The sequence below is a fragment of the Gopherus evgoodei genome, chromosome 18, assembly GCF_007399415.2.
Source record: "Gopherus evgoodei ecotype Sinaloan lineage chromosome 18, rGopEvg1_v1.p, whole genome shotgun sequence".
In the NCBI taxonomy this organism is placed as follows: domain Eukaryota; kingdom Metazoa; phylum Chordata; order Testudines; family Testudinidae; genus Gopherus; species Gopherus evgoodei.
The window spans coordinates 13,748,622-13,767,263 of NC_044339.1; the positions used below are offsets into that span (position 1 = coordinate 13,748,622).

General features: G+C 50.8%; 1 protein-coding gene across 2 annotated transcripts in view; it reads right to left on the reverse strand.

Annotated features, from left to right (window-relative positions):
• Positions 1 to 18,642, reverse strand: part of NOC2L (NOC2 like nucleolar associated transcriptional repressor) — an 81,210-nt gene that overhangs the window by 57,741 nt on the left and 4,827 nt on the right. For both annotated transcript variants that reach the window (XM_030537716.1, XM_030537715.1), the window contains exons 3-11: positions 18,167 to 18,344; positions 17,113 to 17,223; positions 15,427 to 15,547; positions 14,017 to 14,107; positions 12,128 to 12,206; positions 9,855 to 9,965; positions 8,146 to 8,259; positions 7,166 to 7,354; positions 3,481 to 3,620 (exon numbers count right to left, since the gene is read on the reverse strand). In XM_030537716.1, the coding sequence (XP_030393576.1) occupies positions 3,481 to 3,620; positions 7,166 to 7,354; positions 8,146 to 8,259; positions 9,855 to 9,965; positions 12,128 to 12,206; positions 14,017 to 14,107; positions 15,427 to 15,547; positions 17,113 to 17,223; positions 18,167 to 18,344 (1,134 nt within the window). The remainder of the gene's footprint in view (positions 1 to 3,480; positions 3,621 to 7,165; positions 7,355 to 8,145; positions 8,260 to 9,854; positions 9,966 to 12,127; positions 12,207 to 14,016; positions 14,108 to 15,426; positions 15,548 to 17,112; positions 17,224 to 18,166; positions 18,345 to 18,642) is intronic.

Genomic DNA, 18,642 nt, shown 5'->3' on the forward strand with positions numbered 1-18,642 from the left:
CTGAGATGCGGTAATGAACGGACCCATTCAGGTGTTTGCGCGTGGATAGTTCTCTCTTCTCCAGGGAAATAAAAGGAGATATATCACCTTTGGGAATAAAAGCCCAGTGCCATAGCAACGCTGCCTCCTGCTGTTGCTGCTCTGCCCGGGACAAGGTGTGCAAATAAATAAGAGGCTGTTTGCACCTCAAGACGCACAAGCACACGACACGCAGACAATCAGAGCAAGAAGGCCCCACACCAGGGTATTGAAACCCCGTGGCTCTCAATTCACCTTCTCCCTTTCTGCAGGGGTGCTAGAAGCTTATTCCTGTAATGGCATAGCCGAGAGAGCGTGTTTGCATTTCCACACGAGCCCTCCCAGGGACTGCATTGTTTTTAACGTGTTTATTTCCTGCACTGGATTTTTGCCTACAGGTTGACTTGTGGGACACAGTTCTCAGTGAAACAAGGCCACGAGGCATCAGAGTCGATAAGCTCTGCTAGACTGGCCTGGGCCAGTGAGTGGATGCAGGCACGGTGTTGCGGGAAGGGCTGTCAGTGACAATCTTTCCTTCAAGTCAATTAAAAAAAAATAGTGCCCCTGCCCAAGCTAGGGGGCGCTGTGCTCCTGGCAGAACACTTCTGCAGAGAGAAAACTGAGGTTTTATCTTCTCACGCACCGCACCCCGAGGGTCCCAGGTCACTCTTTACACATGAAAAGGGGGCAGCACCGCAATCAGACCCACACACCACGGTTAACCCCTGTCATTAGACTATGCTGCCTCCAAGTCTACTGTCCTTTCAACAGTACAAAGAAAAGGATTACCCAAAATGGCTCAGGGACATCCAACACCTCCAGAGAATCAGAGCCTGGATAAGAAGAGTTTCAGATTCAAGAGGAGGCTGGAGAGCCATCGGTTTAGGCACAACAAATCCTGCACCTGGGTAAGGGGTTAGACTAGCTGACCCTTGCAGTCCCTTCTAACTCTATGGTTCTAAGGAACAGGCTCATCAAGGGGTTGGCTGTACTCTCCGTGTCCTGTTTGAAGTGGCTGTGCACTCTCATGCTGCTGCTGGGTTCGACCCCAGAAGCAACTACATTTCAGCAGCGGATGATGTGACCACAATATAGAGTTTATGGTCCTGATCCAATCAGCGCCCATAGAAGTCAATGGAATAACTCCCACTAACTTCTATCGGGCTTCTCCCTCAATGAAGGAACAGCACAGTTGCAGTGCCAGGGCCTAGACATTATCCTTAGAGAGGCAGTAGCAGCCAGGGCTTATGTCCCATAGCAGGACTTCAGCATGTTCCTAGCGTTGATGCTATTAAGGGGACATGATGTTGTTCAAAGAGGAACCCTTCGGATAAGGCACGACACCAAGAGCCCATCTGCCCTGGTGGAAATTAAAGGCATCAGCTGTTCCCGCCACCACACAATGACCTGTTCTCCTAGAAACTGGTTCTAATGCCCGACCCTGTGTGAGCCGCTGTAAGCCCGTAAGCACTCTCTCTTCTACTTCTGAAGTCTCTGCACTAACACTGCTTTGCAGAGTGCCTGAGGCGTATGAAAAAGCACGAACATAAACACAACACAATGCTGGGAGAATGCAATTCCCATTACCCTCCACTGTCTACAGCCCTCTCCGAGAAGCTGGACAAGAGAATCACTTTCCCCATCGATCATGCTAGCTACTATTTGGCAAACATTGCTTCCACCTTCTTGCCGAGGCTCTGATGCAGGGAGAAACCAAGCTAGCTCCATTTCGATTACCTCAATTTCCTGTCTACAAGCATCTCTGCTGATCCAGCAAGATTGGGCACAGAGCTGGGGCTTGCAATTGTTAGCTGCTGCTGCAGTGCAAGAGGTGTGGGGAGCTCGGGTTAGGGAACGCAGTCTAGCAGGCTGGCCTCTAGGTGGAGCCTCAGCCTGCCAAGTGGTTTCAATGGTAGCGAAAGGTGCTGCGCACCTCACAAAAGGCATAGGAGATCTTACAGAACTGGGCTCCAGGTTGCCAAAGACACATGCCACAGTACAGACCAGCAGCAGCAGCAATATCCCCCAGCTCTCATACTGTGCTTTTCATCAGTGCATCTCAGAGCACTTGACACATACGGTCAGTAACATGACCCCCATCTGGCACAAAGAGGGGAAGCAATTTGCCCAAGCTCACCCAGCAGGGAAGTTGCAGAGCCAGGAACAGAACCCAGGTCTTCTGAGCCCTGGTCCAGCACTCTATCCACTAGGCTACACTGCCCATATTGCACATGCGGGTGGGGGCGGTGGGGAGGGTAAGAACTATCCACACAAGAGCCTGCTGTAGCATGGGGACCGTTTTACAAGGGAAGAGGCAAGGGTCAGTTCCAGAAGTGAAAGGGGCTCCCGCAGCTCCAGGTCGCAGGCTAGGCCATTACAAAAAACAGGACAGAGCCAAATTCCTGCTCAGGTTAAAAAGACGCAGGCTGGACTACGGCCCAGGTTACTCATTTCAATAAGGGACTGGGCTGCTTTGGTTTCTTTTCCAATGAGAAATCACAACAGGTCTACGAACACAGGCACTCGGTGGGAAGTGCAGTGGTGCTGGTATCAGCTGTTCTGTTCGCTGTCACGGCTTGTGATTCCGCTATGACCACAGGTGCCCCAATGTGAACCCCTAGGTGAGATGCTCCCCCTGGTCCTGCCACTGCCAGTCATAGGTTTCCTTGCCAGCACTGAAGCATCTGCAGAGCTGTTCTGGTGGTTGCTGGATTGGTGCTAAAGCCAAGCACAGACCAGGCCTGGCTCAGCAGAGGTGCATGGGTACGTCTGAAAGCAGAGGGGCTGCATTTCTCTGGAGGCTTTTTAAATGTCAGCTGCTAGCGGAGAAGTGACTGTGCAAGTGCTTCTGATTAACGGGTTCAAAAAGTGCCTCTAACACTGGGGCCACCCACTCCTCCCAGTCTGCTACATGTCACCTTCTCCTGCCCCCATTCTGAAGCTGCTTGCTAACCTAATAAATAATACTAACAATAATACTTAGCTCATTGCACTTTGCACCAGACGATCTCAAAATGCTCTACAAAGGAGGAATTATTATGCCCATTTTACAGATGGGGAAACCAAGGCAGAAAGCAGTGAAGTGACTTACCCAAGATCCCCCAGCAAACCAGTGGCTGAGCCCAGAACAGAACTTTGGTCTCCTGAGTCCCAGTTCAGTGCTTTAGCCACTTGGCCACAGACGTGGTTGTACCAACGATCTCAGTTAATGGACACAAAAGTAGCTTGATAAAGCCTCATAGTAAGTTCAAGCACCATGGCAGCAAGTGATTTCTATAAATCACAGCTCATGAGAGCAGCCCTCCAGTATGCAACAGGCCAGTCTCCTACAACAAAGGGTTAAAATCTATGTACACCCTCCTGCCCATCCCCTATGTGACCATATGGCCCACATCTGTCAGACGGGAAACCAGAGCCAAGTGTTTTATAAGGGTTGGGGGATAACTATCCATGCCTACTTACTTAATGCAGCCAATGATGACCTGGGTCAGAGGGTAAATTAACGGCTCCATGATCTCGCTGGGGTAGATGGTGCTCAGGACCCGACACCAGAAGTACAGGCAGTGGATGTACTGCCAGTTGTAAACAGACTGGTAGTTCTCCTACAGAAAAAAGAAAGGCGCACACGGTTGGAAAACGAATGGCTGAGACAGGAGTTGAATCCACTTTCGTTAGCTCCTTTGTATTCTAGAGGCAGTGGGGTCTAGTGGAAGGAACACACAACTGAGAACTCTTGCATTCTAACCCTGGTTCTGGTTGCGACTAGTTATTTTACACTGGGAAGAAGGGGGGCTGTGCTGTGCTGTTAAGGCATTAGTCCAGATTCAGAAGGACGGGGTGGTTAGAGGTTTGCATGATACTTTGGAAATGCTAAGTACTGCCCTAGGTGTGTTGTTCCTCATGTCATTTATCTGCAGCGATGCTTCACAAGTGGAGCTCTGTCTCCATAACATCTCAGCCCTCAGCATACGGAGGGGCAGGGTCATGCTGTGTATGGGCCTTTCCCGTCCACGGGCTAACAGGGACAAACCCTGATCTCTCATGGGCAGCCAGGCTGGGAGATCCTTCTTCTACAACTGAGCTGACTCCCTTCCTGGTCCACACACACTGGAGGGAAGAAAAATGAACCTCTAAAAGGTACAGGGCAGAACCAGCTTCCTCCAGCAACTGTCCTCTAAGGTTCCCGCTGAACCCACCGCCCCTACAAAGTGACCTGCAGAATCAATATGATCTCATTTCCCCAGGCAAAGCAGGACACAAGGCCCAGCTGCTGCCACTAGGGGGCTCTGATTCTTCCTTCAATCGCATTAGGAGAGAACCTCCATCGCTCAGACACCACAAGGACAGGCAGCACTTTAGAGCCCCAGGGAGCGTTACTGCTATTTATTTTGAAGACGTGCCGATGTGCACTCTATCAAAGAGGGCTTCACGCCGCCATGACCAGTCCGTCCAGCACACCCACCTCCCAGGAGTTTACAGACCCGATTACAAGGGGACAACACAATAGCGGGTTCCTCTTACAGAACCGAGGGAAACACAAAAAAGCAGGGCCCAGAGTGAGCTTTCAGCTCTAGTTCTAGGTCCAGCCTGCATGTCTCCCAAGTGCCGCCTTCCTAGTTACCAGACAGAACACCACAAGAGGCCACTTGGCTAATTAATACATGCAGTGTCGTTGCACTCCCAGATCACCCAGGCTGGCTCAGCCTGCCCAAGTGGTATTGCAAAGACCAGCCCAAGCCTCTGCCCAAGAGTCAGGTGTTTTTTCTAATTTCAAAATAAACTTGGGAAGTGTCTCCCCTCCCTGCCTGGTTCTGAGCAGCCCGGAACACCAGAAAAAACAAAAACCCTCAATGAAAGAGCTATTCCCAGCCGATATTTCCCACCTAGCCAGATGCACCAGATAAAGTTCATGTGGAAGCCAGTTTTCTGGGGACTTCTCAGCCAGAGGCTGCCGACCCAAGAAGCTCAGACTTTGGAAAAAAATCCCAACTGCTGGCGGCTTCCACAGCTGCTCCTAGCGAGGGGCCTTTGGCTCCAAATTCTTCTCACCAAATGAGTTTTGTTCATTTGCCAGCTAACAGGGCCAAACTCCGATGGCTACGGCTCAGCTCCTCTTACGTGTGCATGAGCAGGGTGTGCATGGAGCGGACAGTGGACTGCCTGCTTGTAGCATTCCTGAATTACACACAAGCCCAGCACCTTATGGCAGGGCTTAGGTAAACATTCCCCCCTCCGGTCGGGTCGCACTCCCGTCCATGCGTCAAGGCCAGCCGATGGCTTGTGTAAGGGCCCGGTGCTCATTTCACACTAATCGACTTGTTGTTGGGATTTGGGCATACCGGTCATGCCGCTGTAATTTAATCTCTCCCTCCATCCCGGCTTTCAAACCCCTACTGGGAAACCAACCGGATTTGGGGACTGTCTGGTCCAGGGCTGAAGGTGTAGGAAGCCAATACAATCCAATTAGGACCATATGCACAGGCCCAGACTTTGCTTATCTCGGCTAGGTTTATCCCTGTGTCTGAGCATCTAGGAGATTTAATGGTAACCAATCCTGTATTGCATGGGAGCAACCGAACCACTAATCCACAAGGGTATGTTTTCTCAAACCCCGGTAAGGACGGGATTAGCAACCTGACAGCATAGGCAAGTCAGACTGGATATGGCCCAAATCAGGCCTGCTTCAGAGGGACTTAGCTGCTTGCCTCAATGAAACATCAGAAATGGCCTGGGCAGGTGACACAGGCTGATGGGGAGACGCACCAGGCAGACACCGCAGTTGGAAAGAGCCACAAATAATGGGTGGTTTATAATCTTCTTTGCTCTAGGTTTTGCTAAGCACCCAAAATGTTAATTTCACATACATGGGAGGGTGAAGGAGAGAGATGCCCATGGTGAGAGACAGAGAACATCTGCCAGGATCTACATAGCTTGGGAAGAGATAACTACCTTGCCAGTATTTGCTCTCCACCTCCTTGCTACAAAACCCAAACAGCGACACAAACGGAAGCATTTATCCTCCCATGAGCAGCTGGCAGAACTCCGGGTCTCTCTTTCCTTTGGCAGAACAGCCACCAGCTGGCTCCTTAGTGTATCACAAAACAGGCTGGTCCCCTTTTGACTTGTCTGCCTGTTTCGTGGAACATGTGCCTACCAAGCCCAATGCTACCGAAATCCCACCGGCACTACCTTCCCCTGAATTCTCCAAGAATGTCCCCCCACGTGCCAGCTGACTTCCTCCATGTACTCCAGCGGGGTGCCCAACACGCACCAGTCAGTGCTCTCCCAGGGGTGCTGGAATAATTTGAATAGTGGAGGTGCTGAGAGCCATTGCATCAAACTGTAAATCTTGTATATAATGGAAATCATTTCAAGCCAGGGGGTGCAATAGCACCCCCAGTTCCAGCACCTATGGGCTCTCCCAGATACCGCATCAGAGGCTCCAGGGAAGGCATTTCCTGGGAGTGACACGAGATCACGAAGTAAATCATCCATCCATCCCCTACGAACTCCAAGCTTCCCCAGTGCTGGTAGGGAGTCTCTCTCAGAGAGAGAATAGAGATCCTGTCTCCATTTACACAATGCCGTTCAACCCCAAAGAGACTGAAGCACTTTGCAAAACACACACGGGCAAGTCACATCTTGCTGGACTAGGCTGGAACAGGCTAGGCAGGTGCACAACTTCCCAGCAGTCTGGAGTGGGGGTACCGAGCGGGAAGAGGTATTAGCCAAGGATGCAGGGGCAAACTCCTACTCAGAGATCTATAAAGCTCTATGCTGAGCAGACTGACCCTGGTTTTAAAGGTCTCATCTACACAGCGTCCCACCCCCTTCCTGGTGCCGGGTCTGGCGCACAGCTTGCCTAAAGAAACGAGATGCCCTTGCTCAGGGTCCAGCTTGAGGCTCCAGAGTGAACAGGCATTTTAACCACAATGCTCCAACAGGACAATCCGCTCCCTTCACTGACCACGTCTCCAAACTGTCGCGACCAGCAGCACTGAAGCAGGGATCGGGATTTTTTCCCCCGTTTCACCATGCACCAGGCCACACATCAATCTGAGTTAAAGCCGACATCGGGGTTACGTAACATCAGCTTGCAAAGCTCCCCACATGGACTTTGTTCCCCAAGCTGGGGTTTGGAACCTACCTTCTTCTTCAGGGTCATGGCAGCGCGCAGGTGAATGGCGAGCTGGCGAATGTAGATGAAGGCATGCTGGTAAGACACCTGAGTGTCCAGGGCGTACATCTCTGTCAAGCTGCGCTGCATGAAGTTGATCAAAGGGAGGACGTTGGGGGAGGTGAACCTGGAGTTCTTCACGTAGGAGATGTACATTTGCTGCAGGAAGAGGCAAAGCACGAACGGAGGAGTCAGAATGAAAATCCGGGCAGGGAAGGAGCGCCCTCCAACAACCCTCAGCCAACAACTCGGCACCACCTGGCTTCCAGCACATCCGTGCTCGAGACAGGGGCCAGCCTGAGCGCTGTGGCAACTGAAGCCCTCTGCTTAGCCGTGCCATAGGCAGAGCAAGCCTCCTCATGGTGCCCCTGCCAGCGAGCCTCATGCCTGACCCGTCCAGGTGAGAGGGGAGCTCACACTGAGGTCTCCCCAGCACAAACGGACAGTGTCAGCTGTGGGGGTGCTTTGTGTGACATGGACGTTTGGCGGAAACCAAACTCTCTTCACTCAGCTGGTCAATGGCCTCGTGACCTTTCACACACAGCTGCTGAGAGCGCAGAGTGTTTTCCGATTGCAGGCAGCCGCACACGTCACCCGCAGCCTCTGCTCGGCACCTACATTGCTGCCCACGCCCTAGGACACTTGCATGCCTGTGTGTCTACATGCCCTCGGAGACAGAGCAGCAGCATAGCCCCAGCACACAGAGGTAGGCCACATGGCTTAGCAGACGGTGCACTGGGCTGGGGCTCGGGAGACCTGGCTTCTACTCTCAGCTCTGCCACTGGCCTGCTGGTTGACCTTGGGCAACTCACTTTACGGCCCAGTGCCTCAGTTTCCCATTTGCAAAATGGAGATAATGCATCTGGCCTCCTTTGCAAAGCACACGGAGACCTGCAGATGTTAACAGGTAAGTATTACTATTATATTATCAGAGCACACCCCGACATTACCTTGAGCACGGGGTTCAGGTACAGCTCCTTTTTATGGCGGCAGATCTTGTTCAGTACCAGGAAGGCCAGCACTCTCACCGTTTCTTCGCCTGTGCTCCACAGACGGATGGCTTGCTAAAGAGGAAAGGATGGAGAGAGGTCCAGGTGAGCAAAAGGACAGGATCCCATCCCATCAACAGAGAGGCCAGAGCTTTCCCTGACGTTTCGTTTCAGAGAGACAGAGGGGAAGGGCAGGTTGTGCAGCAGTTAACTCAGCACTAGCAGCTATCCCATCCCCACAGCCTGGCCGTAAGCCACCTCCACATTATGCGCCAAGATCAACATAATCACACACACCTGTCTGCTAACGTGCTCAGCACCACTGAAAGTCAAGCCACTCAGACATGGGGGCCTTCACGTGGACTTCAATGCCTAGATTAGGCACCTACATTTGAAGTTTAACTCAACTTCCCCCCAGGTATTTACTGACCAAACTAGGAGCCTCTCTTCTAGCTACAAGCAGCTCTCTGTGTCGCACAGCACTCTGCCAACCCCATGAGAAGGAAGTCATCTGCTTGTCATTTCACTTTACATAGAGCACACCCAACACAAGGCCAGAGCCAACCAGACTGTGGTTCCTGGAAAGCAAATGCTCTCCGAATACTTACTTCTCAATCTACTCCCTGGCCTTAATGAACAGACAGGTGCCCAACACACAATAGAGGCATATGAGACAGGATTTTGCTGTACCATCTCAGACCACTGGCTTATCAAGGTCCAGTACTGAGATGCAGGATGTGGCTAAGGGCACTGGACCAGAACTCAACAGACCTGAACTCAATTCCTGTCTCTGCCAGACTCCCTGGGCAAGTCATTTAATCTTAGGATCTGTGCTCCCCATTTGTCAAATGGAAATGATCTAGTTGAGTTTGATTGCAAGCTCTTTGCGGCAGGGATTCTCTCTAATTAACCATCTGGTACATGTGATCATAGTTGAGGCCTCCAGAACACACATAATTGTAAGTATCCCGTCTCTCACAGCAGCTCAGAGAAGCAAAAAATCCCCTGCAGACCCTGATCAATTGTGCAGAACAGAAAATTCCTCCCTGACAGTGCTAGTGAGAGGCCTTGAAACAAGCGATTTAAATTACCCTTATCTCAGCATGCAGCACCAGACATCACCGGCCATATGTGGCTCCTGCTCGGCTCGCCTGCCGCACTGTCACACCTCTCTGATTTAACGCTCCCCTTGCCCTTTTGCCCACACGCCACCACTCCTCCCGCTTTGTGTGTCTCACACTCAGCAGTTGTGACTAAGTCACTGCACAAATATTCCACCCCCAATCCTCCAGAGGAAAACGCTATCGCGCATACACAGACACCAATTACTCTTGAGGTGATTAGGAAAACAGCTTCACTGCAACATCATCACGTCTCTCCGGAACGGGTACCGCTCCCACATGACATGCCATGGGGATTCATGGCCACGCGCAGGCGGATCCAAGCCCCCGCTGAACTCGGTGGAAGGGTGATGGCTGGCACCCAACCATGACAAATGGAGGCCTGGGTGCTTAACGGAAGAACAGCCCAGGAAAGCAACAGGGAACTGAGCTCAGGGCCCCAGACAGTGTTCTGGCAGGGTCTCCAACCCCAAATAGCCAATATCACCTGGGATGCACACAGAGGTCTCGCTTCTCTCTAAATTAAGCTTCCATGATTCTGTGCCTTACCTTGAGCAGAATGCGACACTGCTTTGGGAACAACAAGAAATAAGGTACTATGGCATTGATGTGGTGAAGCATAGCAGCTCCGACAGACGCTTCCGTTAAGCAAGACAGGAGCTACAAGGGGGAGGCAGAAGGAGATGGCGGTCAGACCCCCGGTTCCCACCAACTCCTTCCGTTCCCATTAGCTCCAAATGTTTCCTGGGGGCCAGGCGTGGTGCAGCTTAACCCGCACTCTGGGGTTTGGGCTACAATAAGCCAAGCCCAAAAGAACTTGGGAGCGAATCCAGGAGCCAGGTCAGCACAGTGGGAAATTAGCTGCTTTTAGGGACCTGGCTAGGAGGGTCTCGCCACACTTGGCTAGCGAGCCTTACCGAAGGCAAGATGCTATCTCCGATGGGGGGGCAGAAGGCTTGGCCAGGAATACTGCTGAGCATGCCTTTGCCTATACGAGGCCGAGGCCAGTCAACATGGGTCTTGGGCTGGCTGGGCCGTGGAAGTGGCAGTGATCCAGTGATTTATAGGCTTTCCCCAGCAGTCCTCTGGCAGAGAGCAGAGGCACTAGCACAGGGTTGGGAAAACTTTTTGGCCTGAGGGCCACATCAGGGTATGGAAATTGTATGGTGGGCCATGAATGCTCACAAAATTGAGGGTAGGGGGTGCAGGAGGGGGTGAGGGCTCTGGCTGGGGGTGCAGGCTCTGGTTTGGGGCTAGAAATGAGGAGCTCAGGGGGCGGGATGTGTGTGTGTGGGCTCTGGGGTGGGGCTGGGGATCGAGGGGTTCGGAGGGTGGGAGGGGGATCAGAGCACCACGAGGGGGAGGGCCCTCAGGGGTGCAGGCTCCAGGCAGCGCTTACCATGAAGCATGTCCCCCCCTTCAGCTTCGAGGCACAGCCAGAGCGCCAATGGAAGCTGCGAGGGTGGCACCTGGGGACGGGGCAGCATGCAGAGCCGCCTGGCCACACCTCCATGTACTACATAGGAGCCGGAGGGAGGTCATGCCGGCTGCTTCCTGGGAGCCGCGCGGAGCGGAGCAAGACTCCAACCCCGCTCCCCAGCTGGAGCGCCAGAGAGGGACAAACACCCAACACCGCTCCCCAGCAGGAGCTGAGGGCCAGATTAAATGCCCTGATGGGCCGTATGTGGCCCAGGGACTGTAGTTTGCCCACCCCACAGCTAGACCATTCCCAACAGATGTCCATCTAACCTATTCTTAAAACCCTCCAATGATGGAGATTCCACACCCTTCCTAGGCAATTTGATCCAGTGCTTAACTCCCTAATGTCCAACCTAAACTGCCCTTGCTGCAATTTAAGCCCATTGCTTCTTGTTCTATAAGCTTGAAACTTCTTAATAACAATACTAGCTTTTATCTACAGCTTTTAATTGTTAGCTCTCCAAGGGAGGGGGGTATAATTATCACCATCTTACAGGTGCCTTTTTCTGTTCTATTGCAATCCTAAGTGAGCTTGCTTGCAGTAAGTGCTACCCCTTGAGTAAATGATTTTGCTGCTCCGGAATGCTTTTCTGCTGAATCATTTTGCTGGCTTATGCAGTGGAAGGGTGTCAGCGCTTTCACTTTATTTACCTGCTTTCCCTTCCCTCAAAAGCCCCACCACTGCTTTGGAGACTGAACAATTTATGCTGTCTTACTGGAGGTTTTTTAAAGTCCAATTCTCTCTCATTTGGGGATACACAATGAAACAGTCTGTTGGCTTCCCTAAGTCTTCCCGAAAAATCTTGATCTAGGAGGAGAGGAACCCAGTTTTATAAACACAGGTGGACCATCCCTGGAAAACTAGACACCAGAAACTCAGCACGGGTGGGATCCTCTAATAAAGTTGCAGCAGAATTATAGTTGGTGAGACTGGGATATGGCACCTGAGAAACATAACTTTTCTTGCAGGTTTCACTGTAGGAAAAGGAGCATCAATTATGAAGCCAACAAAACAGCACTGCTAGGACATAGGAGCAGGCCCAGCACCTGAAACGACTTTAACCTGATGAGATTTTGAGTTGAGCAGAGGGCTGGTGTGACCTGAGAACTGCCTCCCCAAAGGAAGCTAAGTTTGTGAAATAAAAAGCAATTAATGCCACTCACATAGTCAACTGGCTCATTTGTGTTTAGATATCACCTTTAAAGGGACTGTTAGCTAAAAGCAAGCAGTGTATCTCCCTTGATCCTAGACACACGACCCCAAAATACAAACCTGCTTCCCAAGAGAAACCCAGCGGTGCCCAGGACAACAGTGTCCTAACAGACACGCTGCAGGTCTTTACCTGGATGGTGCAGCTCAGGTACCTCCTGATGTCCAGCCTCAGCTTGCCCCAGAGAGGGCTGGTAGAGGGCAGCACCATCCTAGGAATAAGCAGGGAGATAACACAAGCTGAGTGGGAGCTGCTTTTTAGTTCAGAGCTAAAAGTGACAATGAATCATTACACTATGGAAACTCCCAGGAAACCAGCATCTTCCACAAGGCGAGGAGAGGGGGCGTAAAAGCGTTACAATCTCATTATAAAGGAGTGAGGCTGTGTCATCCAAAGGGTGCCCCAGGCCTGCACGACATTACTCCAGTGCACAAGGAGAAGCTCCCCCGCATCCCTCTCCATCTGGCTACCAGAACGGATGCTGAAACGGAGTGGGGGTGTCTGGCATTCAGCCCCATTTGCCTTCTGCTCAGGCATCCTGGGGCCAGGGCTTAAAAATAGGACTGATTTGTATTGCAAGATGGCTGGAGTTACGTGGATTATGACGTACGATTATGGGTGGCCTAGCCGGCGTGGGGAAGAAAGCACAGATCTCCCTTGTGCCACTCATGAGCTCACGCCCACATGGACTAATAACTGCAGTGCTGAGTGTTTGCCAGGCAAACCTACCATGGACTTCACATAGAGTTTGCATCAGTAAGGACTGCAAGGAGGAAAGGGGGAACTATTCTCTGCAATCAGCAATATGTGCTGTTGCTTTGAGATAGCAATAGCACAAGGAATTGAGACTTGTGCTTCGCCACCAATGCCAACAGGAAATTCGGAGTTGACCTCAACCCCCATCCCGTCCCTAACCAGGCCAAACAGGGACATTAGCAATAATTGCATTAAAACCTGCCTAGAATGCCTAAGTGCTTTTCACACTTACACAGCCATTACTCTATCCGCCGTGCTAGTGCGATCACCTCTGGGGTGGAACACTCCTGCTACATAACATTGCATAAGATTGTAGGACAGAAAGAGAAGAAAAAAAACTGTATGCAGCTGAAACCACAGCGAAGATTCTGGTAAACAAAGAACACAGATACCGAGGTGGAATATGGCCAGGATAGAGGGACTAACGTATCTTGCAGAGAGTGCTTGGGGATCTTTTAACAGGTGGTCAGAGCTTTACTTCCAGCACCACTGTGCTTATCCATCATCCTGGTCCAGGGTGGACTCAGAGCTAAGAATAGTACCTACCAAGCCTCCAGCAGCCCTGGATGACCCTTGGAGGTCACCCCTCCAAGTATTGCTCCAGCCCAACCCTGCCTATCCTGGATCAATACACGATCCTAGCCCAAGGCAGTTTGGCAGCCAACTAGAATTCCAGTGAACAAAACTGGGCCCATGAGTCAGAAATTCCCCCGTCTCTAATGAAGGCTCTAGTCAGATCAGATGACAGCATGGAGGAATGCAACACAGCTTCTGGACTGATGCCTACATTTAAGAACAAGGGATTAATTGTACCCTCACTAGCCCAGCTGCGCGCTGCTATTCCCCATTCCACCCACTAGCTAACGCTGACCAGGTCAAACCTGGAAGCTCTGCTCTCAACCCACCATGATCTGGGGCCTGGCACATCTGCAGCAGTAAACATCGAAAGCAGTAGGGTGAATCACTACCAAGCCTCATCTCAAGGTCAGTCACAAACCATTTTTCCCTTCACCCCAAATAAAAATGTCACATCCTTCAGAATTCCCTGGTGCAGGAGGAAAAGGTTCACGCTGGACGCCTCTTGCACTGGGGAATTCAGAAGGATCGAGGCTCAAGGATAAGAAGCCCACAGGCACGGACAAATGTTTTCTCCACTACACAGGAAGAGCCGCATCCCTGCCAATTCTTCCACTTGCATGCCCAGGCCTCAGTGCTGGGAAAGGCCCAGATGACACTTATCTGCAGTGCAACTGTATTGAACTTACTTTGATTTGTCTTTCGGCACCTTCACCTGAAGCAGTTTCTGCAGGCAGCCAAAGAGATCCCGAATGCAGAAGGACACCAGGGCATTGAACACTGGACCAAAAAAGAACATGTCAGTAAAATACTTACAACTGGTTTCCTATTCACTTCCCTGTCCCCTTGCTAACCTGAAACAGAACTCTCCCCAGTGAGCTCAGAACAGGACCTAGGCTAGATCAGGGCTGCTGGGGGAGAAGGGGGGCAATTTGCCCCAGGCCCCACAGGGGCCCCCATGAGAATATAGTATTCTATAGTATTGCAACTTTTTTTTAATGGAAGGGGCCCCCAAAATTGTTTTGCCCCAGGCCCCCTGAATCCTCTGGGCAGCCCTGGGCTAGATAGGTTTGGGGGTCTTTCACAGGTTTGCATGTATCAGTCTATTCTCTCTCCACCCACTCCCACTCAGCAATTCCTTCCTGAAGAGTAAGACTCCTTAGAGTGCAAGCTCTTTGGACAGGGACCCCTGTACACATGAGGTCCCTCTCTTGGTTGAAGCGTCTAGCGCACTGGGGCCCTAGTCCATGATCGGAGCTGCTAGGCACTACTGTGATACAAAGAACAATAAGAGGCAAAAAAATCAGGAATTACATGTTTTGGTGGTTGTTTTTTAAAGCAATGTCATCGGACAGCACCTCGGTACTACATAGTTTACTGAATTAGAAAACAAAGGTTTGTCTGGAAGGGAAGCCATATTGAGCGGCTGCAGTGTTCCCCACATGGGCACTACAGAGTGGAGAGAGGACACCCTCAATTGCTTCTGAAATGCAGCAACGATCCAGGGCTGATTCTAAGCAGGGTGCTTTAAGAAGCTTTTCCAGCAGCTACATTTCTCAAAAAAAACCCCAACCCAACACATATGCAACAACTAAATTTCAAGGGGACGGACGCACGCGAGTTGGGACAATTCTTTCATACTTCAAATAAATAAATATTAGCGCTGCAAGGGAAGAATCAGTGGCTGACTCTAAGTCACAATTTTAGGTGGGACATGGTCCTCACCATAGCAGCATATGGAGCTGTTAGATAAGGCTGCTTTTGCCGACACCCCTCAGCGCTGTATCGGGTCTGCCAGAACAATATTAGTTGAAATCCTGCTGCTTCAGGACCCCCTTCCGGAACGGGCACTATACAAAGTGGGGCTGTCCCCACGTAGATCCTGTCTCATCTGGAGGAGTTATGCTGTTAAACTGCAAGCCACGAGAGATGCATGGAACTAGGATGAAGATCATTTTCGTTTCCACCGATTTTATTTTCTCATTTTCTCCTGATAGGTCTTGAATTGGCACCCACCTCCTCACCAGGCCCTTATCTCATGCCACCTGCCCCCTACGAAACAAGTCTAGACAGCCTCTAGCCTGGACAAAAGCTCTCACCGGCACTGTCAGTGACTTTGAATTTGCTGGGATCGGCCACACCGTCTTCTCCTTTGGTAGTTGCCACAGATGCTTTAAAGGCCTGAGTGATCTCATGGAAGAGTCTGGGTGTCAGTTGCTTCTGGGAGAGAGGAATAAAGAAATGTTAGCAATAAAGGAAGGGGAGAACGGAGGTAGCTGTATTCCTTCATTAATAATCAACCCTCATTATGCACTTTTCATTGCTAGATCTCAAAGTGCTTCACAGAAGCAGGGAAGAATGAGAGATTAAGGCACAGGACGAGGGAGAAATGAGCACTTGGGAGAAAACCTGGGAAGTCAAGAACAGATGTGCGACTTCACTCGCTCTGTGACCTCATGTGAAACCCTGGAGTCTCACTGGCCTCTTAACACAGCCCATAAACTGAAGCTGAGAAACCCTGGTCAAGCCAGTAACCGTGCAGGCTCCAGTGTCACACCTATACAAACCAGATGCTTCATCTGCACATCACACGGTTGGCAGAACAGTCTTGCTCAACCTGATCATTCTATCATGCTGTTCTATGCACAATTTTCTGGGTGAAAAGATGCTACTGAGGTGGACCAGCACCAAATTTCTCTCCCCCACACCTGTCACACACAGCTTTACCCTGGAGATCATCACCACAGGAGATCATCAGCCTCTCCAGAACATGGGCTCCAATAGCCCTTCAGCCACAGATTCTAGACCAGATGATCCAAAAACCAAGTAGATCGGGACTCCAGATTTCTGGGGATTATAGCCACAGCCTAGGAGAGGAAAACTATCAAGCAGGGTCTTTACATTACTCAGAAAACGCTCAGAGACTGAGGGAAGCCTGTCCCCAAAGCATATAATCAATGGGACTCTGTAGGTAGGTCTACACCCTGCAGCTAGGAGCGAGCCTCCGAGCCAAGGAAAAGACACACGCTAGCTCAGCTCAGGCTAGCACGCTAAATATAGCAGCGTGGACACAGCAGCACAGGCAGCATGGGCTAGGGGCACAGCCAGAGGGCCATGCCCTGAAGAGGACACCGCGGTCTGGGAGCGAGGCAGGTCCCCAGGGACAGCAGAGAAGCAGTGACGAGGCGCACAAGAGGAGGGCGCAGAGCTAATTCCCAGAGCAACCAGCAGGAGGCGCCACAGTGGTGAGCACAAGATGGTACAAGGACAAACAGGAGATGATGCAGTTAAAGCAGTACAACCTCCCTGCCCGCCCCATATTGGCATAAAGGTGCCTCAGATGTGTATAACTATTTCCTAGGGGAAGAGGCATAAGCGATACTGGCATAACTGCATCTGGTAGGAGGCTGCATCAGTTTAACTATTTCAATAAAACAGGACATCGCTGTACTGTACAAAGCCTGTGTGGAGAGCAGACCTGAAGAGAACAACACTTGTGCTTTTAACTAGCAGTGACAGGAACCAAACACAGACCAAGAGGCAGCAAGGCACAGACATTTCACCCACTTCAACTCCCAGCTGGCAGGCCCAGTGCACAGCAGGAGGTGCCTGGGACATCTCCCTGATGCCTAGTGTCAATGTGTTTTTAAAAAGCAAGGATCTCAGCGCTGTGCTGGCAGGAGGCCTTTCAATCGGGCCGAAGCCCTTGGTATTTGCTGATGCACAGACACAGACACAGGCCAGCCCAACACACACACACACACACACACACACACACCTCTCACCTCTGCAGCCTGTTTCCATTGTTCCACCATCTTCAAGGTCACGGTGATAAAATCAGCTTTCTTCCGCTTGACCGTTTCCTCCTCCTCCTCATCATCATCGTCACTTGCTTCCTACAACGGTCAGAGACACCCGCAGGCTGATGCTGAGTTTGCAGATCAGTCTCCATTTCCCCTGCCCACCACAGCCCCTTGAAAGGAAAACCAACCAAGTGGCTAGAGCAGCTGACAGGTCAGGCCATGTCTATACTATGGGCTGATTGTACCTGTGACGTTGTAAGTTAGTAGTATAGGCGCAGACTGCTGTGACAAAAGGGGTGTTTTCTGCCACTGTAGGAACACTGCCTCTCCCAGGACCTAACTGCATCTACACCAGGCATTAGGTGTGAAAAATCCACACCCCTCAAGTGCCGTAGCTATGTCACCCTAAGTTAAGTGTAGCCCAGGCCTCGGAGGCAGTGGATTCTACTCCTGTCTCTGTCACTAGCAATGCGTTCGACTCAGAGGCAGTAAGAACAAAGCCACCTACGATGGCAAACAGACGTTAACCCTAGAAAGAGCTCACAGCCTTATGCAGGCACCTGTGACATACAGGACAGTTCAAATACCCGAGTGTGTGCAGAAATTTACAGCGCCTAGCACAGTGGGGTCCTGGTCCACAACTAGGGCTCCTAACAGTTATGGAATAAAATAAATAAATAGGAAGAAGGGGTCTGTCTGGAGCGATTTGGAGGAGTTTAAGGGTCTGCATATGGGAAGTGGGAGATTCTTTCAGTGTGTGTGGGAAAGCGCATAAAGCCTAGGGAATGTGGAACAGGCTGCTGGAAATGCTAGATGATTGTATTATTATTATTTAAATCCACAACTGGTTTCCAGGCCACCAGCTCTAACTGTCTGCAAACCTTTGAGGAGACATTTCCCTCCTGCTCTGTATTATCACGCACAAGAAGCAAATTCAGCCCTTGCACTGAAACTTGCAAGCAATAGTTATGCCATGAAGGTAACCTATTTTAAAGGCGCCTAGGATACTCCTCCATCCTCCAGGCGAACCCAGTACCTCCAGCGTTTCTGGCAATGTGTGCAGACCCCTCTCCTCCTCATCAGAGCCATCTGAGTCATCAAAGTTCAGCAGGGAATGGTCATTTTCTTGCAAGAACTTGTAAAATTCAGGATCTCGTTCCTTCAGCCGTGAGAGTTGGTCTTTGTGCTCGGTTGCCTTTCCTTTCTTCACTTTCCTGATTGAGGGGGATCAGAAGAATTAAGATCTGGTTATTTATTCAGAGTGGAAAGTAAGTTAGGAATTGCACAAGCAAATGAATCTAAGCTGTTCACAAAAGCCCTGACTCTAAAATGTATGTGCTTAAATGCTGTCATAAGTAAGGTTGGCTTTCCTGAATGAGGGCCACAGTGCATGGGATTCTGGGAATCTTTCGTTGCTTGCTTTGGGAGAAAACCCATTGGATTTAGTTAAAATAAGTGGTCATTCACATCTTTTGCCGACATCCTTTGTTCAGGAAGGTGCTTCCAAATTGC